Below are 27,952 nucleotides of genomic sequence, written 5' to 3'. Positions count from 1 at the left end.
TTGAAAGTGCCCTCTTTTGTGAACATGGCCTCATCTGTAAACAACACGAAAATAGGAACATTATGGATTTCTGCACGTTGCATCTGGAACGATTCATTCTACATCGGATGTCTAATGGCTACAATGACTGTACTTTCTGTGGATCATGCGGATGCAGTTGTTGTTCACCCAAGTTTCTGAAAACGGTTGTGTTGTCTGGGTGCAATGGTACAGATAAGATTATCAAAACAACTGTAACTGATTGCCGTGTGGACTGTGGCGACAGATGATGTTCGGCAACTAAAGTGAGCACATATATGTAGTATTCAGTGACGTGCCATGAGTTATGAAGATGACTATTATTGCACACAGTAAGCTTTCTGGTTTTAATTTTGAGCTTGCACGTTATGTGCTATATATAACGTGCTCGTTTTTCCCGCGCTCCGTTCGAGAGTGGAACGGTAGAGAGACAGCTTGAAGTTGGTTCATTGAACCCTCTTCCAGGCTCTTCATTGTGAATAGCAGAGTAATCACGTAGATGTAGATGTAAGGCCGAAACCGGCCAATCGTGCTACGTATAATAAATTGCATACTTGTGAAAAATTCAATAAGAAATATATGGCTTTGGTGCCCCATGTGAAGAAAAATTCTCAAAACATTTGTTTGGCTTCTGGGATCGAGGGATGGCAATTTCGATTCCCGGCCAGTTCCGGGATTCTCTCCACCTGAGAAATGGGTGTTTGTGTTGCCCTCATCATTTCATCTTCATTCGGAAAAGGAGCGAGACTGGACTGTGTAACAATTGGAACTTAGTACGGGTGCTGATAACCGCACAGTTGAGCGCCCCATAACCCATATATCATCATCAACAACATCTTCCAGATCGAACGACCTAGCACCTGTTGCACGTCCAGTTTCTCCCATTCTAACACGGAAGGATTAGGTTAATCGTAGACAACTATGTGTCTATGTACAAGTAGAAAAGAAATGTATTGTTGCTGCCGCCGCAGCGGGAAAAGCTCAGCATAGCGTCCTTGTGCTGCTCTCCTGTTCACGTTGGCCATCTCTTCATCTGTAAACCTATCCGCACTGCTATGAGTCACTGTTAACGTACAAATAACATTAACTGGAATAAAACCTAAGACAGAGCCGAGCAATAGTGAAAGCAAGCTTCCGGGCAGAGAGTAAAATGGGCGTTACTGTTAACAGCAAGTATAAAGCCATAACTACATTACAACTAATAGTGGTAGGCGCCCGCAAGTGTAAACAACAAAGAAAAACTCCATAAACTGGTTTACCTCCTCACCGCAGGTTGTAGTGACTACATGCTCAAATAAACAATGTCCTCAAATATTTGCTGGATGCATTCCAAACTCTGTCGTCCTCTACAGTTCTTTTACGCTCTACAGCTCCCTCTAGTACCACGGAAGTTATTCTCTGATGTCTTAACAGATGTCCTATCGTCCTGTCCCTCATTCTTGTCAGTGTTTTGTTTTCCATGTACCGGGTGATTTTTATTAATGTTTCAAAACTCCCAAAGAGGCGTAGATGACACTGAAACAAGTATTTTAATATCGGACACATGGGGCAGCAAGTGTTGGGCAAGATCCCAAAAGTAGATGACAAATGAGGAACATATGACGTCACTACATGACTTACATCGTCGCTCGTGCAGGAGTGGAACGCATCGGTCTGTCCAACCCAAATCAAGCGTTCATGTCGGTGTGACTCCAGGCCTACGTGCACTATTTTAGCGCGTGGGGCACAGGATTCGAATCTTAAGTCTGGCAAGCATTAATTTTTTGCTTTACGTTACTTACATAGAGGTAAGATTTATAATTTGATTTACTGGTCTCCTGCTCTCCGCTGGTTAATTGTAAAGTACAGTACCACAAAAACCTACCATGTTGCGCCACAAGTAAATAAGTAGAAGCTTCCGAATTGCACCGCTAGCAGCAAATGGCCCACCTGTTTCTTTATTAAATAAAATCTGCAGACAAACAGAAAGAGACAAAAGCAAAGAAACACAGAAACGGAACAGCTTTTGCTTGGTTGCTGCGAGAGCAATAACTCTGTAACTTCTGAGTTTACAGCAGATCACATTTACAAAACTTGTTCCGAAACAGAGTAGCCTAGCGGAGCAATATGTAGGTCTGCCCTCTACCGGTGAGAGTGGCTTAGACAAGCCCAAACGTTGCATCTGTGGTGACAAACTCAATTGCTGCCATCACATGTTCAATATTTGTCGCCCACTTTTGGGGTATTTCACAACATTTGAGGCTCCATGTGTCTTGTATTAAATTACTTGTGTCACTGTCGTCTACGTCGCTTCCGGTTTTTTTAACGTCAATAAAACCACCTTGTATTCCTATCGCCGCCAATACCGTGGAGAACCTCTTCATTCGTTACTTTATCAGTCCACCTAATTTTCAACATTCTTCCGTAGCACCAAATCTCAAATTCTTCGATTCTCTTCCGTTCCGGTTTTCTCGAAGTTCATGTTCTATTATCATACGAAGCTGTACTCCAGAACGACTTTCTCCGACATTAATTCCTCAAATTGAGGCCTATGTTTGATACTAGTAGACTTCTCTTGGCCAAAAATGCCCTCTTTGAGTGTGCTAATCTGCTTTTCATGTCCTCCTAGCTCCCTCCGTCATGGATTATTTTGCTGCGTGGGTAGAAGAATTTCTTAACTTGATCTACTTAGTGATCACAAATTCTGATGTTACGTTTCTCGTTGTTTTCACTTCTACTACATTTCATTACTTTCGTCTTTCTTGGATTTACTATCAGTTCACATTCTGCACTCATTAGACAGTTCATTCCCTTCAACAATATTTGTAATTGTTCACTTTCACTGAGGACAGCAATGTCATCAGCAAGTCTTTCATTGATAAACGTCCACCTTGAATTTTAATACCACTCTAGATTACTTCTATTTCTCATCGCTTCTTCAATGTATAGATAGAACACTAGGGAGAAATACTATACTGAACTGACCATGCCCTTGGGATGCTTCCAAATACCGCGACGGACCTCCTTGTGCCCGGCGTAGTGCAGCAAGGGAGATGAAAATCAAATTGCCATGGTGGATTGGAATGCGATATTAGCGAAAGGAGCAGAAGAATGGGTTAAGTGAGAATAAGGGCTTGGTACTAGGAATGAAACAGGAGAACGATTAATTGAGTTCTGCAATAAACTTCAGCTAATAATTGCGTATACCCTGTTCATGGATCATATACAACAAGAAGGTATATTTGGAAAACGTCGGATGATACGGAAGATTTCGGTTAGATTACATCATGGTCAGGCAGGTATTCCGAAATCAGATACTGGACTGTAAGGTGTACCCAACAGCAGATGTAGACTCATATCATAATTCAGTAGTGACGAAGAGTAGACTGAAGTTTAAGAGACTACTCGGGAAGAATCAATGCGCAAAGAAGTGGATACGGAACTACTAAGGAACGAAGAAATACGCTTGAAGTTCCCTGAGGCTACAGACACAGCGATAAGGAAGAGCTCAGTAGGACCGGCCGGGATGGCCGGGCGGTTCTAGGCGCTACAGTCTGGAACCGCGCGACCGCTACGGTCGCAGGTTCGAATCCTGCCTCGAGCATGGATGTGTGTGATGTCCTTAGGTTAGTTAGGTTTAAGTAGTTCTAAGTTCTAGGGGACTGATGACTTCAGATGTTAAGTCCCATAGTGCTCAGAGCCATTTGAGCCAAGCTCAGTAGGCGTTTCGTCCGCAGTTCATGGTCTAATGGCTAGTGTTGCTGTCTCTGGATCAGGGGGCCTCGGGTTCGATTCCCGGCCGCGTTGGGACTGGGGACTGGGTGTTTGTGTTGTCCGCATCATTTCATCATTATTCCTGAACGTGTAAAGATTGGGCTGTGTAAAGATTGGGACATTCAACGGGTGCTGATAACTGCGCAGTTGAGCGCCCTATAAACCAAACATCAGTAGGTATTTCAGTTGAAGAGGAATGGACATCTCTAAAAAGTGCAGTCACAGAAGTTGAAATGAAAAACTTAGGTACAAGAAAGGTAATCGCGAGGAAACCGCGGGTAACAGAAGAAACAGTTCATTTGGTCGATTAGTGAAGGAAGCATAAAAATGTTCAGGAAAATTGGGGAATACAGAAATACAAATCACATAGAAATGAAAAAAATAGGAACTGCAGGGAAGAAGGTGAAATTGCTGCATGAAAAGTGTAAGCATATAGAAAAGTCAACCTTCGCTGAAATTAAAAACGAGGGAGGTATCATGAAGAGATCATAGGAACAAGCGTTCAACAATGTCAAATGGTGCAAAATGTTCTAAATTCTGAGAAAAATAGGGACAAGCTATAGGGAATGACGGGTAATATACAACAAGTATAAGAGCCAAGAGGGAACAATAAGAGTGGAAGACCCATAACTAAATGTTCGGGTTAAAAAGGACGTAACACAGGGCTGTATTCTTTGGCCCTACTGTTCCGTCTGTACGTTGAAGAAGCAGAGATGGAAATGAAAGAAATGTCCAAGAGAGGAATTAAAATTCAAGTTGGATGGATCTCAGTGATAAGATTCGCTGATGACATTGCTGTCGTCAGTGAAAGTGAAGAAGAGTTACAGGATCTGCTGAATGGAATGAACAGTCCAATGAGCAAAGAATACGGTTTGTGAGTAAATCTAAGGAAGGAAGTAACGAGAAGTAGCAGAAACCAAAACACATAAAAAATTTGCATACGGATTACTGATCACCGAGTACGTGAAGTTAAGGAATTCTGCTACCTAGGCGGCGAAATAACGACGACGTCCAGAACGTTCTTCAAACCAATGGCGAACAGTTGCTGCCAGTGAATCGTGCATAGTCGTCCATAAAAATTCGATCTCTGTTCGGGAACGTGAAGTCCAAGAATGGTACCCGACCATAACGTTTTCCAGTCAATGCTCGGTTCAGTTGGACCACAAAACCCAGTCCATGCCATGGAAACATAGCCCACGTCGTTCTGGACCCATACCAGCTTGCACAATGCCTCGTTGACCAAGTGAGTCTATGACTTCGTGAGATCTGGGCAACATTCGAAGCCTAACATCACCTCTGACCAGGCAACGGTTTTCCAACCGTCTGTGGTCACGAGCTCAGGAGGGGCGCTGCTCTCGGTCGTTAAGTGAAGACTGTCGGACACTGCGTTGCTCTCAGTGAGAAGCAAAGTCTGAGGTCTGGTATACGCATCACATTTTTGATGGTGTGGATATTGAAATATCGTAATGCTTAACAATTTCTAAAATGGAACGCCATATGAATTTAGCTCCAACTACCATTCCGCGTTCAAAGTCTGCTAATTACCGAAGTGCTGCCATAACCATGTCGCAAACCTTTTTGCTTGTATCGCCAGAAAACAAGTGACAGATCCGCCTATGCATTGCCATTTTAAACGTCGTGTACGCGATACTACAGATGTCCGTATACGCGCTTATTACAATCAGATCACCTGTATTACCTCAGTGTACATCTCTGTCGTACGCTCCTTTTAATCCGATCAATTCGTTTTTGGTCCATTTTGGTCCTTGTGTATATTTTAAGTCACCCGCCCTTCCCTATGCTTACCCCTATTTTCCCCAGAATTTCGAACATCTTGTTTTGAATTATCGAAAGATTCTTCCAGGTCGTCAAATCCTATCGACGTGTCTTGATTTTTCTTCGATGTTGCTTCCACGATCAATCGCAACGTCAAATCTTCGGAATTGTGTAGATGATGTTTTTCCGAAAGTCTGATGGTCTATTGCCTGTGACATACATCCCACACGCCAATGAGAATAGTCGTTTTGTTGCCATTTCCCCTAATGATTTTATAAATTCCGATGGAATGTTAAGTATGTGACCCGTGAATTTACTTTCAAAACTTTTCTTAAGAATTTACTTTATTTACTATCGATTCATCAAGAACATTAACACATTTAATCACACTATGTGAGCGTGGAAGTAGTTGCCAGTGGGTAACTGATGAAAACAAATCAAATTTCTTTCAAGAAATGTAAATTTTAATCCTAAAAGCCTTTTTTTTAAACAGATTTAAAATTATAATCAGAAAGCACCCTCTAAATATCAAGTTATAATTTATTCAGAGGCAGAAAGAACAAAATTTTGACTCTATGAGCTTTCGGGCTGAGAACCTTGCTGCTCCCTTTTGACACGGCCTTAGTCACGACCGCTCACAACAACCTCTGAAAGACTACACTGGTGCAAATCTGCAACACACCAGATTACTTTAAACTAAAAATTTTAAGAACTCACACAAGCACATAAACTATGCACCCCGTAGAAGGGATGGAAATGGTACAAAACACTAAAATGAAAAGATTAACTTGCCACCGAAGGTGCAACTTGATTTAAAAAAAAAGTCTTACGGTGGAAGGGTGGCAACTTTATATACTAAAATAACCATTCAAATAAAAACCCTTGAAATGCAATCTTACATAAAATAAATAAGGTTGGCCAAACATGTTCTACATTACACATATACCGCCTCTCAAGATGATAGGCAAGATTAAAACATATTTCAGGAATTCGGCCGTTGCACTTCAAGCAATAAATTTCTTAACACAGAATCCGACAAACATGACAGAGGCAGCTATTAACGTACGGCAGACCGACAGACAGACAGACAGACACTAACTGCCTAACAAATGTGGACGGGAGACAGACGAGCAAGCTGGGGACGAGTGTCTGACCAAGAAAACAAGTAGAATTTAACAAGTAAATGCAACAACATATCAGCAATCATTTAACTTCTAATAAACTGCAGTTTCTGGCGAAGACCTGGCGCAGCACCCCCAAAACACTCTCCCGAACCATCCGCTGCCAGCCGCTTCAACGGACGCAGGAAGGCGCGCCGATCTCCCATCTCACGGCGTCGCAGCTCGCACCGGCCAGATCGATGTCGTAGGTTGCTCCTGTTGCTCTCGTATCGGCCGCGAAGCCATTACCCCTTTCGCTAACCAACTGACCGACTGGCGAGCTTATAGCGCCCCGTAAATGCACGTGGACAGGCAAGCTTTCCCCGTTCCCACCAGAGGGAGACACCAAAGCTGCGATTGCCACAGCGGCGTCACCGCCAGAAACGGAGGGCGACTGCTTCACACTACGCGCTGCGACGCGCTGTTTAAAACAACATTTTTTACCACGGCTCAGTATGTCTTCCAAATCTCTTTTAAATTTTTATTCTAATGCTGGTTCCCCTATCTCTTCTCTGTCGACCTTGTTTCTTCTTCTATCACAGGTAAATCCGCCTCCTCATAGAGACCTCCTACAGTGTAACCTTTCCACCCATCCGCACTCTCTCCTTCATTTAAAAGTGTAATTCACATCACCTCTTAATATTACCTCCCTTGCCGGCCGCGTTGGTCTCGCGGTTAAGGCGCTCAGTCCGGAACCGCGCGACTGCTACGGTCGCAGGTTCGAATCCTGCCTCGGGCATGGATGTGTGTGATGTCCTTAGGTTAGTTAGGTTTAAGTAGTTCAAAGTTCTAGGGGACTGATGACCACAGAAGTTAAGTCCCATAGTGCTCAGAGCCATTTGAACCATTTTTTATTACCTCCCTTGCTTTTAATTTCACGGAAGGTCGTTTTGATTTTTATACATGCTCAGTCAGTCCTTCTGACAATCATTTCTTTTTCGATCCCACATTGCATTTCATGCACTGAGAGTCGAACGGGGCGCTCGGATAAGGGGTGCAGGGAAACAGCCTCTACCGAGGTATGTATATGCGACGCCCGGGTAATCCCAACACTTCACTAGAAGATGATGAGACTTGCACTCACGGAAATGTCGCGGAATTTAAACGCAGCCACACGGATGGAAGGTCGAGAACATTTCGTTAATCATCAGCTCATTCCACGTTTTTATCCCTGGCACTGGAATGCTCAATTCCTGGCCTCGATTGCCATAAACAAAATGTCTTGCCTCAGTACCCCGGCTGAGCTTCGGCCTTTCACTCGTGTTGCAGCCTGAGCGGTGCACACGCCCGCAGCTGCCTCGTGCTGTCTGCGCTTCTGGGGTGCCTGGTGACGTCAGCGGCGTCCAGCGCCACCGAGTGCCGCCGGCTGCCGTACGAGGACACGGCGCCTCGCACGCGCCTCACCAGCGACCGCTTCAGCATCTCCGTCAGCGGAAACCCCAACGGCTACGTGCCTGGGGAGTCGTACACAGGTACTTAGTGGACCCTCCTTCACTTACTTACTGCACCTTGCGAAGCAGCTTCAGAGGTGGTGTTCCAGGGACGTGTTGAAAGGTTCATACTCTTCATTCCTCAACAGAAGGAGTCTGATATTATCTACTTTATGGGCCTGATCTATGCCTATCGGAGAACTCACGAACACTCTCACTTCTTTAATACGATGATGAGACAGGACATTACGACCATCCACCTAATAGCCGTTATGCCCACCTTTGGCACGGTATCAGTGGCGAACCAATGTAGCATGGAAGCAATGAAGTCTTTGCAGGTCGCTGGAGGGACTTTGCACTTTATCTTCACACACAAGTCACTTAATTCCCGTAAATTCTTGAAAGGGAGGCCATGAGCTCTGACGTCACGTTCATTCGCATCCCAGATGTGTTCGATCGGATGCAGACCTGGCGAAGTGTGGACCAGCGCATCAATTGGGACTCGCCACTGTGTACCTCGAATAACTAAATCACCTTCTGGCCTTGTGACTTGGCGCATTATCATATTGAAAAATGCCGCTTCCGTCAGGAAACATGATCGTCATGAAGGGGAATACGTGGTCTGCAACCAGTGTATGCTCTGGGAACATTCAAGTGGGATTCCATGGGTCCAGTGGAGCTCGTGCTTGGCACCTTGGTAACTTGCACGAGCTCCACTGGACTCGTGGGTGCCCATGTGAATGTTCCCAGAACATAACGGAGGCGCCACCAGATTGTCTCCTCCATGCAGTACATGTGTGAAGGAGCTGTTCCCCTGGAAGACGACGGATTTACGCCCTGCCATCGGCTTGATGCAGAAGGTATCAGTATTCGTCAGACCATGAAACACTCTGCCACTGCGTCAACGTCCAGTGCCAATGGTCACGTGCCCATTTCAGTCGTAGTTGCCGATGCCGTGGTGTTAACATTGGCACATCGTTAGGGCGTTCGGTGCACTGTGAGTTCAGACACATTTGTACTCTGACCAGCATCAGAGCCTGATGTTAGTTCTACCACAGTCCGCCGCTGTCTTGTTTTACCAATCTGCCCAGCCTACGACGGCGCAGTTTCTGAAATGTTCGTGCCGAGCCTCCAGGCTAACACACTATGCCCACGGTCAAACTCAGATTGATCACGCACATTTCCCATTCTACACAATGACAGCACGTTCACTAATACTACATGCACCGTAGATTTCCGGAAAGCTTTTGACACCGTTCCTCACAAGTGACTTCTAATCAAGCTGCGGGCCTATGGGGTATCGTCTCAGTTGTGCGACTGGATTCGTGATTTCCTGACAGGAAGGTCGCAGATTGTAGTAATAGACTGCAAATCATCGAGTAAAACTGAAGTGATACCAGGTGTTCCCCAGGGAAGCGTCCTGGGACCTCTGCTGTTCCTGATCTATATAAATGACCTGGGTGACAATCTGAGCAGTTCTCTTAGGTTGTTCGCAGATGATGCTGTAATTTACCGTCTAGTAAGGTCATCCGAAGACCAGTATCAGTTGCAAAGCGATTTAGAAAAGATTGCTGTATGGTGTGGCAGGTGGCAGTTGACGCTAAATAACGAAAAGTGTGAGGTGATCCACATAAGTTCCAAAAGAAATCCGTTGGAATTCGATTACTCGATAAATAGTACAATTCTCAAGGCTGTCAATTCAACTAAGTAGCTGGGTGTTAAAATTACGAACAACTTCAGTTGGAAAGACCACATAGATAATACTGTGGGGAAGGCGAGCCAAAGGTTGCGTTTCATTGGCAGGACACTTAGAAGATGCAACAAGTCCACTAAAGAGACAGCTTACACTACACTCGTTCGTCGTCTGTTAGAATATTGCTGCGCGGTGTGGGATCCTTACCAGGTGGGATTGACGGAGGACATCGAAAGGGTGCAAAAAAGGGCAGCTCGTTTTGTATTATCACGTAATAGGGGAGAGAGTGTGGCAGATATGATACGCGAATTGGGATGGAAGTCATTACAGCAAAGACGTTTTTCGTCGCGGCGAGATCTATTTACGAAATTTCAGTTACCAACTTTCTCTTCAGAATGCGAAAATATTTTGTTGAGCCCAACCTACATAGGTAGGAATGATCATCAAAATAAAATAAGAGAAATCAGAGCTCGAACAGAAAGGTTTAGGTGTTCGTTTTTCCCGCGCGCTGTTCGGGAGTGGAATGGTAGAGAGATAGTATGATTGTGGTTCGATGAACCCTCTGCCAAGCACTTAAATGTGAATTGCAGAGTAGTCATGTAGATGTAGATGTCTGAGTAGCAGTCATTCCTCGCCAGGTGACACTGCTGTCGCATGGACAGGTTTATATCGATAGTAGATCAGTGGCCATAATGTTCTGTCTGATCAGTGCATACTTATTGTGTTGTGTACCGTACACAGTGAGTAGATGTATTTAGAAGCACTTATGTAATATGATGTGAAGAGCTGATTCAGAGTAGAATCTTGAATAACAAGAGGAAATCTGAGCGAGTATTTAGAAAATGTGTAAGATGCAATCACACATCTTGCACAGAATAAGCTGTCCATCAGATTCTCACAAAGAGTTCCAACAGGAGAAGAAGCTAAGTAGTCTTATTCCAGGAAGAAGAGTGAGAGGTTGTTTTGTATATTATTCGAGAATCATCTTGTTGTTACAGAAGTTCTGTAACATTTAAACTAAGAATACTATAAGAACGGAAGTCTCAGTGTCCCTTAAGTACATAAGAAATGGACAAGAATGACACACCCATTATCCCCTTACCGCTCTTTGACCAATCTGTTTCGTGATAACAAATTTGGGCCAGACATGAATTTCTTGAGTGAGACCCACAGAAACAAATGCGGACAAAAATAAACTTCACGAGTCACACTCGCTGGAGCGAAAGTCGATCCATCGCGTGACTGAGTCATGAGACAAACACTTGTCAGTTACAATCGTGGTTTAGTTCTTAGCATTAGGCGGCGAAAATTAGTCACAATTCGTTAAATCCAACCTACAAGGCAAGGGTGCTAGTAGTTTTGTACTTTCGTTTCGAAGAAAAAGTATTATAAACTATGACACAGTGTTGAGAGAGTGGCGTTCACGGGACGTAATGACGAAGTATCCAGTGATACTTGAAACGTCCCTATAGAAAACTTATAAATGAATTACTATGCAGATAAACCTCTTACATTATTTGATTTTCAAACAGCTGAGCAAAACTGAACGTACTCAGACATTGCTCTCTTTACTTATTCTGATCAACACTAAACTGACACACAATATTTTTAGCGCAACTCAATCTGACTTTCAGTAATCCCTATAAGGGAATGGCCCTGACTAAATTAACCTATACGTTTAACAAATCGCTTACCTCACAAAAATCTTCGTTACTCGAACTGCTGCAATACAGCGAGCGCCACTACTGCCAGCTAAATAAAAGATTCTAACTACTGAAGGCACTAACTACTGATAGGCATAGTTAGCTAATGAAAGATTTTGATAGAGAACAAACGATGTATATACCTTAAAGGTGTTCAAAAGTCATTATATATATATATATATATATATATATATATATATATATATATATATATATATAATCTCAGTTCATGATATCCAGTATTACAAATTTACTCTTTCTGATGGACACACGTCCACATCGCCCGCTCTCAAAATTCCGCCATCTCTCTCCCCACATCTACCACTGCTGGCGGCTCACCTCCAACTGCGCAACGCTACGCGCTGTTAACAGCCAACTGCCCAACACTACAATGGCGAACATTACTCCAACAATGCAAACCAACCACAGCCTTCACGCAGCACAGTCAGTGATTTTCATATAGAGCGTTACATGGCGTTACCAACGTAAAAACCTAAACAGCCTACTTACTTACTGACGTCACTGTACAAAGTAGAAAACGTGAAAAATGTTTAATTACACATGACGATAAGGAAATGGAAAATGCAATACCTAAATCACGTGTATGATGGATTTGACAGGAAGTGAAAAACAACCAATCGGTTGGAAATATTCTGAGGCACTTGACATGAAAGCATCTTTTGCAAATCATTTAACTCTCGCAAAGCTTACGATTGTAGTAGGGTATAAAACAAGACATGTTTTACTTAATTTGGTATGTAATATACATCAGAGATCTAATAATTGTAATTAACTAATGCATAATCCATATTTTTTTACTTCCTATGAATAAAATTTGGAGCAGTACATACCCTTTTTGACAGAACTAGTCCTTCTTGCTCCGCCCGTCACGGGTTATTTTGCTGTCTAGGTAGAATTCCTTAACTTCATCTACTTCTTATCACCAGTCCTGATGTCTTATATTTCTCACTGTTCTCATTTCTGATACATTTCATGACTTAGTCTTTCTTCGATTTATTGTCAGTCAGTATTTTGTTACCATTAGACAGTTGGTTCCATTCAGCAGACAATGTAGTTCTTCTTCACATTCACTGACGGTAGCAATATCATCACAGATTCGTATCATTCATATCCTTTCAACTCGATTTTTAACTCAAGTTTTGGCCGCGCGGCGTAGCAGTGCTGTCTCAGGCGCCTTGTCACGGTCCGCCCGCCCCCCCCCCCCTCCCCCTACCGTCGGAGGTTCGAGTACTCCCTCAGACATGGGTGTGTGTTGTTCTTAGCGTAAGTTAGTAGCTTATTTTAAGTTACATTAAGTAGTGCGTATTAGGGACCGATGACCTCAGCAATTTGGTCCCATAAGACCTTTTCCAAATTTTTCCAGTCTTGAACCCTTCTTTTATGATGCAGTGATGCAGTCTGCGAAAGATTGCATCACTGTCTTTCACCGTTTTTACTTCGAGCACTTCGTTCTTGGTCTTCAACTCTTATTATTCCCTTTTGGCCCTTGTACATGTCGTATATAACCCGTCTCTCCCTATAGTTTACCCCTAATTTCCTCATAATTTCGAACATCTTGCAACATCTGATAGTGCCGAACGCTTTTTCTGGATCAATAAATCCTGTGAATGTGTCTTGATTTTTGTTTAGTCTTGGTTCCATTATCAACCGCAACGTCAGAACTGCCTCTCTTGTGCCTTTGCCTTACCTAAAGTCAAACTGATAGTCATCTAACACATTCTCAATTTTCTTTTTGTTTCTTGTAAATCACTATTGTCAACATCTTGGATGCGTGAGCTGTTAAGCTGATTGTGCTATAATTCTTGCACTTGTCAGCTCTGCAGTTTTTGGAATTGTGCGGATATACTTTTCAGCAAGTCAAATGGTATATCGCCATATCAAACATTCCACATACAAACGTGTATAGTCGTTTTGTTGCCACTTCCCCAATGATTTTAGAAACTATGATGGAATGTTATCTACCCCTTCGTGACTGGAATAAAAGTCTTACAAAGACCAAACGCGCTTCACTTTATAATTCAAGGCATCTGCAGTGGTCACTGTAACACTGTTTTTCTTATAACTTCGTTTGCTAGCATCATGAAAAGTTCTCATGCGTTCACTTACTACTATATACAGTATTAAATTATTATCGAAGCTAATATTTTCTTTTTCTTACGTCATTTACGTCATTCCTCACTTTCCTCTACACGTATATAGTAGCTTTCCACTAACACCAGATATCTTCACTTTTTTTTAAGGTCTAATGCCATTTCGACATTTCGTGTACTTTGGTTTGATACTGTACTGTACTGTTCTCTCTCTCTCTCTCTCTCTCTCTCTCTCTCTCTCTCTCTCTCTCTCTGTAAGACGAGCCAGTTTGCCTTAGCTTCTGTTTATATATTATAGCTTTACTATGGTACAGTGGTTGGTGAAGTAAGGTGGGTGTATTTCCTTGTTTATACGATACTGTTTTTGATATGTTAAGGTGGTTGTTTTTTATTTACAATATGTTTATTAGTTTGAATAACTTTTTGTTGCTAATATTTGTCTGATAATTTATTATGTGTTCCATTTCTATTATTGGCTTTTGGATTTGGAAGTTCTCTTGTAGGGTCAGGAGATGATTCTTTATACTGGATCTGACTGTTTTCATGTCTATTTCTATAACGGTAAGTTCATAGGTTTCTCGTCAGAGAAGGTCTGTAAATGTTACATGGATGGCGTCTTATTTCCACACTCTGTTGTATTGTATTTAAAATGTGCTGCTGGTCTGCCCTAAGTAGAGAGTATCACAACTGATGCACTGGGGTCGGTAAATTGCAGGTTTTTTATGTTTGTCAGTATCATCTTCCTCCTTCGGGCATTTCTGCTTTGAGCTATTGCTTTGGTATGCTATTTTCATTCCTTGTCTCTTGGGAATGTTCATAATTCTGTGCGTTAGTTTCTTTTCCTTATGTAAGTGATTACAAACCTTACTGTTGAGTTTCCGTGTTGTGTCCCTGTTTTATTTGTGACGGTGTTGTTGGTGAGTGTGTTTGCGGTCAGTGTTGTAGAACTCTGTATTTGTGTTGTTTTTTATTATTATTTTAAGTTTTTCTAGATTTGCTTAATCAGTTTTGGAGCCAGATGTTCTCGCTATCACTTATATTTTTGCTATCTGAACTATGTCTAGATTCTTATTATAGTTTTGTTAGTCAAGTGATACCGTGTCTATCCTGTGGAACATACCTCTGAGAGCCGCTTATTCTTGGGGCTGGGAGTGGTGAGATAATCGCTGAAGAAACCATTAAACAAAGTGACTGAAGAGGCTTCAGTCTACAATCTCAGATTGCTCCCAATATGATGTCCTACCGGCAGGCATCGGCCCGATAACTGTGGCACCCTTAATGATGTATGGATTCCTGCTTTTTGGCCACTATCGTTTTATTACACAACTTGCTGACTACCCGGTGTTGCCCGGGTATGCATTTATTCCAGTCTTCTATTAGTTCATCTCCTCCTTCCCTTTTACCACCTCCTCCTCTCCTTTCTCTCTCTCCACCCGTCCAATCCCCATTCTCTGTCCATCTGCTCCACCCGTTCTCCCTGTCCATCTGCTCCCCCACCCCTCCCCTCTGTACATCTGCTCCTTTTCCCTCTGTCCATCCCCATCTCGCACTCGTCACATTTATTTCAACTCTGTTTGACATATTTCACATTTTTCTATACTCGTATTTCACTTGTATCGCTACCGAATTTAGCCCTCAGTTTCCTTTTCACTGAACTCTATGAAGCCATATCTCCCGTAATGTTTTGCGAAAAGAGTTAGTAACAAAGAAGTAATAAACCTGATGCTGCAGTTTTACTGCAATAACAGTGAAAATGTAGTGAGAGGCAGACGCTTTTTTTCTCTCATCATTTTTTGAGGGATTTCAAAGAGAGAAAGTGTCGTGCAGGTTTGAATTTATGTGTAAAGTCTGCTGCAAGCGACTAGCTGCTCTCTTTCTCAAATAGTGGATGAATTTAGTCTGGCTATTTGTGCGTCGTGAACTTTCTGTTTCACCCCCACCCTTCTGACAGGCAGGTGGTGTTTACCCCTACAATGGTTCTTTCCAGACAGTAAGTGATATGTGTACCAGTTTTGGTTGAAATTGATCCAGTGGTTTAGAAGAAGATGTAGAACATACATGCATACATTTTCATAATTCAATGTGCGATCAAAAGTATCCGGACACCCCCAAAACATACGTTTTTCATATTAGGTGCATTGTGCTGCCACCTACTGCCAGGTACACCGTATCAGCGACCTCAGTAGTCACTGGACATCGTGAGAGAGCAGAACAGGGCGCTCCGCGGAACTCACGGACTTCGAACGTGGTCAGGTGATTGGGTGTCACTTGTGTCATACGTCTGTACGCGAGTTTCCACACTTCTAAACATCCCTAGGTCCACTGTTTCCGATGTGATAGTGAAGTGGAAACGTGAAGGGATACATACAGCACAAAAGCGTTCGGGCCGATCTCGTCTGTTGACTATGAGAGACTGCCGGCAGTTGAAGAGGATCGTTATGTGTAATAGGCAGACATCTATCACACAGCAATTCCAAACTGCATCATGATCCCCTGCATGTACTACGACAATTAGGCGGGAGGTGAGAAAACTTGGATTTCGTGGTCGAGCGGCTGCTCGTAAGCCACACATCACGCCGGTAAATGCCAAACGACGCCTCGCTTGGTGTAAGTAGCGCAAAAATTGGACGATTTAACAATGGAAAAACGTTGTGTGTAGTGACGAATCACGGTACACAATGCGGCGATCCGATGGCAGGGTGTGGGTATGGCAAATGCCCGGTGAACATCATCTGCGACCGTGTATAGTGCCAACAGTAAAATTCGCAGGCGGTGGTGTTATGGTGTGGTCGTGTTTTTCATGCAGGGGGTTTACACCCGTTGTTGTTTTGCGTGACACTATCACAGCACAGGCCTACAATCATTTTTTATGCACCTACTTGCTTCCCGCTGTTGAAGAGAATTTCCGGGATGCATCTTTCAACACGATCGAGCACCTGTTCATAATGCACAGTCTGTGGTGGAGTGGTTACACGACAATAACATCCCTGTGATGGACTGGCCTGCACAGAGTCCTGACCTGAATCCTATAGAACACATTTGGGATGTTTTGGAACGCCGACTTCGTTCCAGGCCTCACCGACTGACATCGATACCTCTCCTCAGTGCAGCACTCCGTGAAGAATGGCCTGCCATTCCCCAAGAAACCTTCCAGAACCTGATTGAACGTATACTTCCGAGAGTGGAAGCTGTCATCAAGGCTAAGGGTGGGCCCACGCCATACTGAATTCCAGCATTGCCGATGGAGGGCGCCACGAACTTGTAAGTCGTTTTCAGCCAGGTGTTCGGATACTTTTGATCACATGGTGTATGTATAGTTGTAGGGGAACTCGGGGCAGAACGGGATAGCGGGGCACAATGGGAAATTGCTCTTTTCTAGACTGGACAGTGTTGCAACCTGTTGTATGGGCATGTAACTATTTCTCCGAATGGAAGGGAAGTGAGGGCAGCCATTCTGATTTAGTTTGAAGTGCGAGATCTAAGTGAATTGTTGTCCGTCACGTTACCGCTTGCGTTGTTCTAACGTTTGGTGAATTTCAGCGTCAGGTAAGCTTTTATTGTTAATTGTATACCCTAAAATGACACAATCCCTTAAAGTGCATGGCATTTGTTACACTTTAGTTATTAAATGCGTTTAAATACGTCAGTTATTACACTCCATAAAAGTTGTTAACCTCAAAAGTGCTCTTGGGGCGGAACGGGACGGGGCAGAATGGGATAGTGTCCCGTTCTGCCCCGTCATATATTGATGCAAGTAGAAAGCAAACCCAGCCTGGATGCTCATGGATGCCAGACTCTCCAAACCAGCTATGTTCACCGAACAACTCAGCTTTCCAGATATCGCCCGAGGCTGTCATTCCAATCACACTAATCTGTCAAAATACTCGGCGGAATACAAGACGAAAAGGAAAAACCGTCGTATTAACAGATTCTCCTTATAAGAAGGAACTGCAGAATGCTGTCGCACGTAAAGTAGGCCTACAGAAAGGAGGAGGGTGCACAAATATAAACAATGTCAGGACAGAGACGTCAGGTGCAATTCAACTTAAGGCAAAAATATCAAACTGTACACCCAAAAAAACCAAAACAGAGGACATCAAAGACCTTAAGAAAAAGGAAGAAGATGATGCAGAAGAGAGAATCAGAGAGAGAGGATGCTGAGTGTCTCTACTGTGGGGAATTCTACTCCGTTTCAAATGAGGGCTGGGTTGCATGCCAGAGTGGGCACACAATTCATGTACTGTGCATGGGGGCTTAATTAATTAGACCTGAGAACGACCAAATTCAGATTTTTCCAAGTTCACTGTAATGCCAACTCTTGCAAAAATACGTAATAATGAATCCAAAATTTTGTTATGTTCACTCCAAGAACGTTTAGCAATAAGAATATCGTCAACATATGAAGTAATATTGTCACGAAGATAAACAGGTAAAACTTCGTTTAAACTACGAATGAATGCTGCTGAAGATACAGTAAGTCCAAAACGGTAATTTCCGAAATCACTTTTGGGTAAAAGAGTCATATCCGGTTATTCTTTACGGACTCTCTAGATAGATTGATAGTTGAAGAATTGTTTTGATAGATACAAAGAATAGTAAAAGAGTAGGCAGCAGTGCAGAAAACTAAAAGGGAAATAGCACTACTACAGCTCGGGGCCCTGTGCACGCTACAGCACATATTCACTTAGTGTAGTGAATCCCCTGAGGACCTTAATAGCCGCACATAAATTCCAGTTTGTGACTTAGTGGCTAATTTGGTGGAAGTGCGTACATAAATTGATCTAACCATGAACATGGATGTATGTCATTGTTAGAATTGCGAAAGATCTTAAATTTCCGAACAGTTAAAAAGTGTTTATAATCAATGTTTTCGTTTCGTGGTGACAAAGACCTACCGCGTCTGTCCCAGTCCCAATGTCGATTATTGTCAAGTTCGCGCGCCTGGCGCTCTCTTGTTGCATCTCGTAAATGAAATAAATTACTTTCTTCAAACCCCTCTGCTATCTGTGATTCGAAATTTCTTCTACTGTCTTTTCCTACGATTTCACTTTCAATATGTTTGACTTGCTTTCGTAACGCCTCGAATTCCCTTTTAACGCGTTCATTAAATTTTCCCTGATTTTCAACATGTCTATTTATGTTCTGGTACTCTTCTGTTTCTGCAAATGGCAATGGAGCTGTATCATCCGAATTTCTGTCCCCATTTAAACTAAGACTTGTCAATTTATCTGAAATCTCCACAACTCTTTCCGATAAGTCACCTATTTTTTCTTTCTGTTTATTTACGTCTTCCGTAAGTGTCGCGACTCGGGTTTCAGTATTGACACATTTAGTAGTTAACTGTTCATACTGTTGTGTTAGGTTATTTATTCTGTCATTTGGTACGGATTCCTCGATTCTTTCAAGTATTTCTTCCTTATCGTGTGCACGTTGTAAATTTAACTCTGAAAATTTTTGTACTATCACGCGATCTCTTTCTTCCTGTTCTCTGTCCTGTTCCTCTTGTCTAATTTCTGTTGAAATTAAACTATTATTGTGAGCATTCAAAATCGGTTGTACTTTTTCTCTAATTTCTTTGTTTGATTCATCTTTCATGTTTTTGAAACATGTCCCTATTCGTGAGCCTAACTGTGTTTCCATTGTTTCCATCTTCGTTTTAATTGTTCCTATTCGTGATCCCACTGTTTTTAATTCAGATCTTAACTGTGTTTCCATTGTTCTTAATTCAGATCCAAAATTTAATATTGCACTCATTAACTGCTCCATATTAACTGGTTCGAAATACTTTTCACCCCTAACATTTCCCGCAAAACCAGCTTCTTTCGACATAGCTGTAAAGCTATCTTTGTTCGATACTATTCCAAAATCTTCTGTCGTTAATCTAGTATTCTGAAAATGTTTTGATTGTGAAAAATTTTGAACTGGTTCTGAACTATTTTCCCTGCTTATTAAATTGTTTTCGAATCCATTATTCATCATCCTGTTCTCCTGTGTTGGCGAGTTCGCCATGTTAACAATTTCGTCATTCTCTCTATTCATCATTTTTGCCTTTTTCATCGATCGCGTAATCATTTACAAAACATACAAAACTCGTCACTATACGAAAATTACACACAATGAGACTTTATCTCCAACAATACCATTCACACGAAATGCTTCCCGACAAACACGATTAACGAACAATTGAAATCTTCATAATTGCACAAAATTGTCAAACCCGTGTACAAGACATCAAGAATTAAATTCTGCAAAAATACCATTAGAAGAAAGACAAGACAACTGCAAATGTTCATTACCAAATCTACACATGCAATATAGACTACAATTACTGAACTACAAATTACTACAACAATACTACTGTCTGCTATTTTTACTCTCAGAAGAATTCCAAGGGACGATCCTGGCAGGGTCGCCTGGTGCATGGGGGCTTAATTAATTAGAATGCATATAATTTTTTAATTTTAGTCGCTGACTATCCGGTTACGCAGTCTCGTAACCGGTTGGCCCTGACTAGTAATAGTACGCAATCTGACTGCATAGAACAACAACAAAGAATGAAAGGAAATTTCTGCTAACACAATTAATTAATTAAGTCCCCAGCAACTATAAAACCTACGAAACAACAAAACACAAATGTAACTGTTCTGTGTGTGGAAGTGTGATTCAACGTACACATCTGGCACGGTTCTTCCTCAATAAGACAAGATATTTTAAATACCATTTACACTGAATTACACTCCTGGAAATTGAAATAAGAACACCGTGAATTCATTGTCACAGGAAGGAGAAACTTTATTGACACATTCCTGGGGTCAGATACATCACATGATCACACTGACAGAACCACAGGCACATAGACACAGGCAACAGAGCATGCACAATGTCGGCACTAGTACAGTGTATATCCACCTTTCGCAGCAATGCAGGCTGCTATTCTCCCATGGAGACGATCGTAGAGATGCTGGATGTAGTCCTGTGGAACGGCTTGCCCTGCCATTTCCACCTGGCGCCTCAGTTGGACCAGCGTTCGTGCTGGACGTGCAGACCGCGTGAGACGATGCTTCATCCAGTCCCAAACATGCTCAATGGGGGACAGATCCGGAGATCTTGCTGGCCAGGGTAGTTGACTTACACCTTCTAGAGCACGTTGGGTGGCACGGGATACATGCGGACGTGCATTGTCCTGTTGGAACAGCAAGTTCCCTTGCCGGTCTAGGAATGGTAGAACGATGGCTTCGATGACGGTTTGGATGTACCGTGCACTATTCAGTGCCCCTCGACGATCACCAGTGGTGTACGGCCAGTGTAGGAGATCGCTCCCCACACCATGATGCCGGGTGTTGGCCCTGTGTGCCTCGGTCGTATGCAGTCCTGATTGTGGCGCTCACCTGCACGGCGCCAAACACGCATACGACCATCATTGGCACCAAGGCAGAAGCGACTCTCATCGCTGAAGACGACACGTCTCCATTCGTCCCTCCATTCACGCCTGTCGCGACACCACTGGAGGCGGGCTGCACGATGTTGGGGCGTGAGCGGAAGACGGCCTAACGGTGTGCGGGACCGTATCCCAGCTTCATGGAGACGGTTGCGAATGGTCCTCGCCGATACCCCAGGAGCAACAGTGTCCCTAATTTGCTGGGAAGTGGCGGTGCGGTCCCCTACGGCACTGCGTAGGATCCTACGGTCTTGGCGTGCATCCGTGCGTCGCTGCGGTCCGGTTCCAGGTCGACGGGCACGTGCACCTTCCGCCGACCACTGGCGACAACATCGATGTACTGTGGAGACCTCACGCCCCACGTGTTGAGCAATTCGGCGGTACGTCCACCCGGCCTCCCGCATGCCCACTATACGCCCACGCTCAAAGTCCGTCAACTGCACATACGGTTCACGTCCACGCTGTCGCGGCATGCTACCAGTGTTAAAGACTCCGATGGAGCTCCGTATGCCACGGCAAACTGGCTGACACTGACGGCGGCGGTGCACAAATGCTGCGCAGCTAGCGCCATTCGACGGCCAACACCGCGGTTCCTGGTGTGTCCGCTGTGCCATGCGTGTGATCATTGCTTGTACAGCCCTCTCGCAGTGTCCGGAGCAAGTATGGTGGGTCTGACACACCGGTGTCAATGTGTTCTTTTTTCCGTTTCCAGGAGTGTAATTAAATAAAACTGAAATACTATAATTGCACATAGAAACCCGAATTACAGTCTAATACAAGAACACGAGCCAGATGCTTTGTTGACTGAACCTGTGACCAAGAGGCATTATTGTTTAAGACATTGAAATAATACAAGAAAAGGAATTTTTTTACCTTCATATATATTGACGAAAAGCACACTCTGATCATTACAGCATCCCCAATCCAACAATATCTTGTGTCTAGCCCATCAAAACAATATGACAACATGTGAACAAGCACTCTCCATGGGAACCTCTCAACAGTGACTCACCACTGCTACATCTCAACGAGCACTGCCTACTGCTACTTCTCAATAAGCACTCTCCACCACGACTTCTCGATAAGCACTGCCTACTGCTACTTCTCAAAAAGCACTCTCCACTACCACATCTCAACAAACAGTGTCTACAGCTACTTCTCAATAAGCACTCTCCACTACCACATCTCAACGAACACTGCCTACAGCTACTTCTCAATAAGCACTCTCCACTACGACTTCTCGGCAAGCACTGCCAGTGGAGGCGGCTGAATAATATTCTTTGGCGCAATGTCTGGCGCTGTGGCTCAGTGTAGCCACCTTTCAACTGGCATAGACAGAGAAGATGAAGAGGAAATACTGATTTGTGACTATTGTCGAAAGGGCTAGTAATTAGTGGTTTGGTGGTTATTAAGCATTGTACATTTGTCAGAATGTCATTAAAATATTTTCTTATTTTGAAGAATGACATTTTAATTGTTTAAATTACACATTCCTTATTCAGAATTGCCTGTTATACAACATTGTGTCATAGTTTAATACGATATTCGTAATTCAAATTCAGCGTTTATGCAATAATTTAACAAAAAATACCCTTGTCCCATTCTGCCCCGTGGGTAGGGAGGAACGGGAAATATGCAAGACTTTCTTTGACAAATTGTAAAAAATGCAAAATGTATTGTTTTAAGTGATTTTAAAATAAGGTATATTAGTCTACGCTACAAGGTGTTTGTTTTTCACTTTGAGAAGTGTTTCCTTGTGTTCTCTTATTTTATAGAAATTGTTAAACATTAAGTATCCCGTTCCGCCCCGAGTTCCCCTATATAGATAGATAGAAGGGGAGAGAGATTTTGATAATTTTTGTACACGCATTGGGAACAGCAGCGATCCCAACGAACTAATAATAAAATATTACACGGAACAGTCTTGATCGCATAAAAATACTTTTATTCAGAAGTGGTGACCGTTTTCGACACGATGTCTGTCATCTTCGGGCATACTCCTGTGATGACGTGTCGAGACGATGACACGGAGACAAACTGTAGATGTCGACATCAGTGGGTGGTATTCATAATTCCTGCTCCGTGCCATCGTCTCGATACGTCGTAACTGGAGTCCATCTGGTCGAAACTGGTCTCCACGTATGGATTACAGCGCTTTCATGCGATCGAGATTGTTCTACTCGTATACAATATTTTATAGGGAGAGGTTTGTCGAGCATACTCCAGCCGTGTGTAGATTTGCTACGGTGTCGGTTGTGGTGCAGTGGTGCTGCAGAGCTCGCCGCAGATGCACCGGTTCACGGGCTTCGTGCTGACGGTGGAGCTGGCGGACGAGGAGTCGCTGACGGACGACGACGAGGAGGAGGAGCAGCCGCCGCGCGGCCGGCTGCACTCGCTGGGGCCGCTGGGCGCGGGCACCTTCTCGCTGTACGGCGACACGCTGACGCGCTTCAGTGACCGCTGCCCCAACACCGTCACGCACACCTCTAGCTACCGCAAGGACAAGGTGCAGGTGTACTGGAAGGCGCCGCCCTCCGGCAGCGGCTGCGTCGTCTTCAGGTGGGCAACTACTAGCTGCTGGATAACCCTGCCTTCATCTGACAATCCCTGTCCTTCAGGCACCGCACTAAACTAATCTCCACCGTGTTTAATGACGAGAACACGGCAGGTGCCGTAACCTGATTTCCCAGCAACTTCACTCAGTGGAAGAAGCGTCAAAATAAACGAACAGATGTCTCGGCTTATCTGTAGGTATTCGACCGTTTTTGAGAAAACGACGGTCAACGTTTTCGAGATACTTCATGTTCCTTTGAGCGAGTAAATTCGGTGTCACAGAGGCTACCGTTGCAGCCTAACACTTTTGCTTCCCGTGTTTGCAACCTGATTATCATTTTTATTATTATTTTATTTCTCGTTTATCTATACATGTTCGTAGAAGATTGCTACAAGAATGTTTCCCAGTGTATTCCTAAATAACGTTCTCCTTATTGTCCTACTAAGGCAACGGCCTTCCCCCCAATCGATACACGGGTTCGCGTCAGGTCACCGATGTTAAGCGCTGTCGGGCGTGGCCGACACTTGGATGGGTGACTATCTGGGTCGCCATACGCTGTTGCCATTTTTCGGGGTGCTCTCAGCCTCGTGATGCCAGTTGAGGAGCTGCTCGACCGAGTATTAGCGGCTCGGTCAAATAAAACCGTCATAACCACCGGAAGAGTGGTGCGCTGACCACGCGGCCCCCCTATCTGCATCCTCATCTGAGGATGACACGGCGGTCGGATGGTCCCGGTGGGCCACATGTGGCTTTACTGTTCTGTTAACAGTATATGTGGTGAATGAATTTTTTAAAAAATGAATGAAAAAATTATTTGAATTCGTTTTCGGTAAAATTCTTGTTGTGTATCTTGATTCTAAATCAGTTGCAAGTGACAGAAGTAATGCGTTATGCATGGTTTCCCGCGAAACTATTGCCAACGTGTGAAATCTTCAATAATGTTTACGATGTTTCTTTCCCTAGCGAGATTTATACGACTACAAAGAAATGTTGTGGCGGGAAACCTGCCTTGGCGCGATACTCTTGGTCTTCTGAATTTCTATCTTTCGAATGGTTTTATGGTGGATATAATCCAAGGTAATGCATGAAACCTTCCTAAGGAATAAACATATGAATATATTGTAAGAATCAACAACTGATATACCAGAATGAGAATTTAAAAAGACTGTAACCCCCGAAAATATCATACATACATGTATTGTATAAGTGTTTGACACTTATTGTGAAACCCAGTTCTAATTTTACAACTATTGTAACTCTCTTGTATCCCCTAACTTTGTAAGATACATTCGTACAGTCATCTTCTATGAACATGAGTAGCAAAATAAAAAAGTAAAATAACAGCAATAATCGGGTTTCGAACACTAAATGCAAAAAAGCGACAGATCGCGACACCAGCCACTGTGCCACAAGTTGGACTGAATTTATCAACCGATTTCTCACTCCAAGCGACTCAAAGTAGGATACTGATGACGCTGTGCTAACTGGATTTAAAAGACATTTCTACTTTTGTGGGATATATTAAATGTGGTGTGTCCTGTTTCGCCAATGAGAAATACCACTCCTCGTCTTCCCTCCTGCACATAGGTCTGTAAGCCGTTGGTGTAGTGTCTTACATAATATGTGTATGTCCGTCCATAGAAAAAGTCAGAAAAACATCCATGCATTCATCCTTCCTGGTACATACAAGGGTCATTCGGAAAGTATGGAACGATCGGTAGCCAAATGGAAAATACAGTGAATATCTGATGAAGCTTTGCACAGAAGCGTTGGGCACTGTGTCTAGTACGCCCATCGATCGCATCATGTCGCTCTTTTCAGTTCTGAGCTTACAGTGTGAACGTAAAGATGGCTAGGAATTAGCGTCTCCCGCCAAGTATGAGAGCCTGGCGAAAGATTTCGCCTGAAGCTATGCAATCCACATAACATAACTGTCATGCGGTTCGTTCTACACGACAATTCTCGACCACACTCTGCAGGGGCAATGAAGATGCTCCTGCAGCGTTTTCGATGGGAAGTGTTTGATCACCAACAATACAGCCTGTAACTGGTTACCCCTGAGATTTATCTCTGCTCAAATGAACCGTTGGCTATGAAGACAATATTTTGCACAGACAACAAGCTGCAGTCCAGAGTAGAAAATTGGCGGCTGCCTTCTGTAATGAGAGAATTGAAAAGTTAGTACAATGCTACGACAGATGTCTAACTCTGAACGGCGACTGTGTAGAGAAGTAGCTGGAAGGTGTAGCTAACCGTTACAAATAAAACAGTTTTGATTTTCACTGTGGTTTCCATTCCGCGACCTATCGTTCCTTACTTTCCGAATAGCCCTCGTATAACGTTTTACAGGAGTCTACCGCCTCATGGGATCGAACTGTTGAAGGTGTCACAACTTCATGAACCTCTGAGGTCTTCCGAATATGGTCAGATAGAAAGTTCAATGAGAAGCAAGGAAACAGGTTACTACAGAAAGCACATTTGGATGAAAATAGGACATCTTTATATTAGTGGATAATCTGCAGATTTTTAAACGTTATTACACTGTACAGCCACATCAATGTGGCCACTTGTCAAAAGCCTGAATAATGACCTTTTTCAGGGTGAGACGTGCAGAAGGCGAGTCAGTGAGGTTCTGTAAGGTACCGAGAGAGATGTGGACCCACGCCAACTCCAGTCACGCGGGCAACTGCGCTAGGTTTCTAGGATGCGGAGTCAGGGCCCGAACAGTCCGCTCTAGGTGGACCTACACTTTCTCGATTGGGTGTAAATCTAAGGAGTACGCTAAACTCATCCTGGTGCTCTCCGTGTCACGCATTTAGACTGCGAGCAGTGTGACACGTTGCATTGTCCTGCTGGTAGATGCCGTCATGCCGAGCAAAAATAAACTGCATCTAGGAGTGAACATGGTCGCCAAGAATAGAGTCATACTTGTGTTGATCCACTGTGTCTTCTTGAATGACTAGATAAGCCGGAGAATTCCACGAATACACTTCCCGGACCACAAGGCTCCCTCCTCCGGGTGGACTCTCTCCACGCCGTACACACCAGTGGCTATCTGTTCGAAGGAGCACAAAACTGATTCATATGAAAAAGCCACCTGTCGCCACTCATTGGACGTCCGTTTGCGCTATTGCCGTGCAGATTCCAGCCTCCGTCACCGATGTACAGCAGTCAACTAGTCTACACGAACCTGACGCCTGCTGTGGAGGCCCGCACTTAGCAACGTCCGCTGAATGGTCTGGGGAGATAATGTGGGTAGCCCCTTGGTTCATCTAAGCGCTCTGCTGCTGAACGGTTTCATGTCTGTTAGTTCGTGCACGTCTCCGCTGCCGGCGTTAAACCCTGTAATCTTTGGCCCATGGTGCATAACAGCTATCTCGGCAACTGTTTTGGATAGCACCATTGCCATGCACGATATACTGTAATAACGGCGACGTGCGAACAGTTTGCAGTCTTAGCCATTTCGGAAATGCTTTCACCCTTGACCCTAAATCCAATGATCACGCCCTTTTAGACGTCAGGTAGACTGGTTCCTTTCAATTCACAACTCAGGATGGGATGACAATGCAATATTAACTCTCTTTCTTGTCTGATGTGTGGCGGAGTATACTTTGTGTACCACTGCTGTTTCTGTGCATAGTAAACTGGAACACCTACAGCCGTTCTTACGATGTTATTTATTATATGACTATCAGCTTCGGTGCTTCAGTGGACCGTTTTCAGCCCTTAACTGATGCTGTCGAGGGTGACTTCAACCGCATACACAATTCTTCAGTGTCCATCATAAATGATTCAAGTGGCTCTGAGCACTATGCGACTCAACTTCTGAGGCCATCAGTCGCCTAGAACTTAGAAATTAAACCTAACTAACCTAAGGACATCACACACATCCATGCCCGAGGCAGGATTCGAACCTGCGACCGTAGCGGTCACGCGGTTCCAGACTGAAGCGCCTTTAACCGCACGGCCACACCGGCCGGCAGTGTCCATCATGAACTGGTTTTCGCAAACTATCTATAGCAACGATGTGACTCGAAGCATCAACCACCAACTCCCTGCCATTTCCCTCTTTTCCTGTTGCGTCGGGTATGTTTCTCGGTAAGAACGATTGCCAATAGGCCTCTGTGTGAATCGCTCTAATTTTTACCTTCGTGATCTTTTCGGGAGATCGTAGGAGGAAGCATTATGTTCACTCACTCACGTTAAAGAAAACTGAGATAACCCAGAAATTTACCACTTGTCTATTGTCGTCTCATCAAAACGTCTGACAGCCACAGAAAAATTTCACACACACAGGACTAAAAAGAATAAAAACC

At 43.7% G+C, this 27,952-nt stretch overlaps 1 protein-coding gene across 1 annotated transcript in view; it reads left to right on the top strand.

Annotated features, from left to right (window-relative positions):
* Positions 1–27,952, top strand: part of LOC124605359 (spondin-1-like) — a 182,373-nt gene that overhangs the window by 44,285 nt on the left and 110,136 nt on the right. Inside the window, exons 2-3 of the mRNA XM_047136985.1 lie at positions 7,977–8,179; positions 23,347–23,641. Coding sequence (XP_046992941.1) covers positions 7,977–8,179; positions 23,347–23,641 — 498 coding nt within the window. The remainder of the gene's footprint in view (positions 1–7,976; positions 8,180–23,346; positions 23,642–27,952) is intronic.

The sequence above is a fragment of the Schistocerca americana genome, chromosome 3, assembly GCF_021461395.2.
Source record: "Schistocerca americana isolate TAMUIC-IGC-003095 chromosome 3, iqSchAmer2.1, whole genome shotgun sequence".
NCBI classification, from domain to species: domain Eukaryota; kingdom Metazoa; phylum Arthropoda; class Insecta; order Orthoptera; family Acrididae; genus Schistocerca; species Schistocerca americana.
This window is presented reverse-complemented; position numbering and strand designations above follow the sequence as displayed.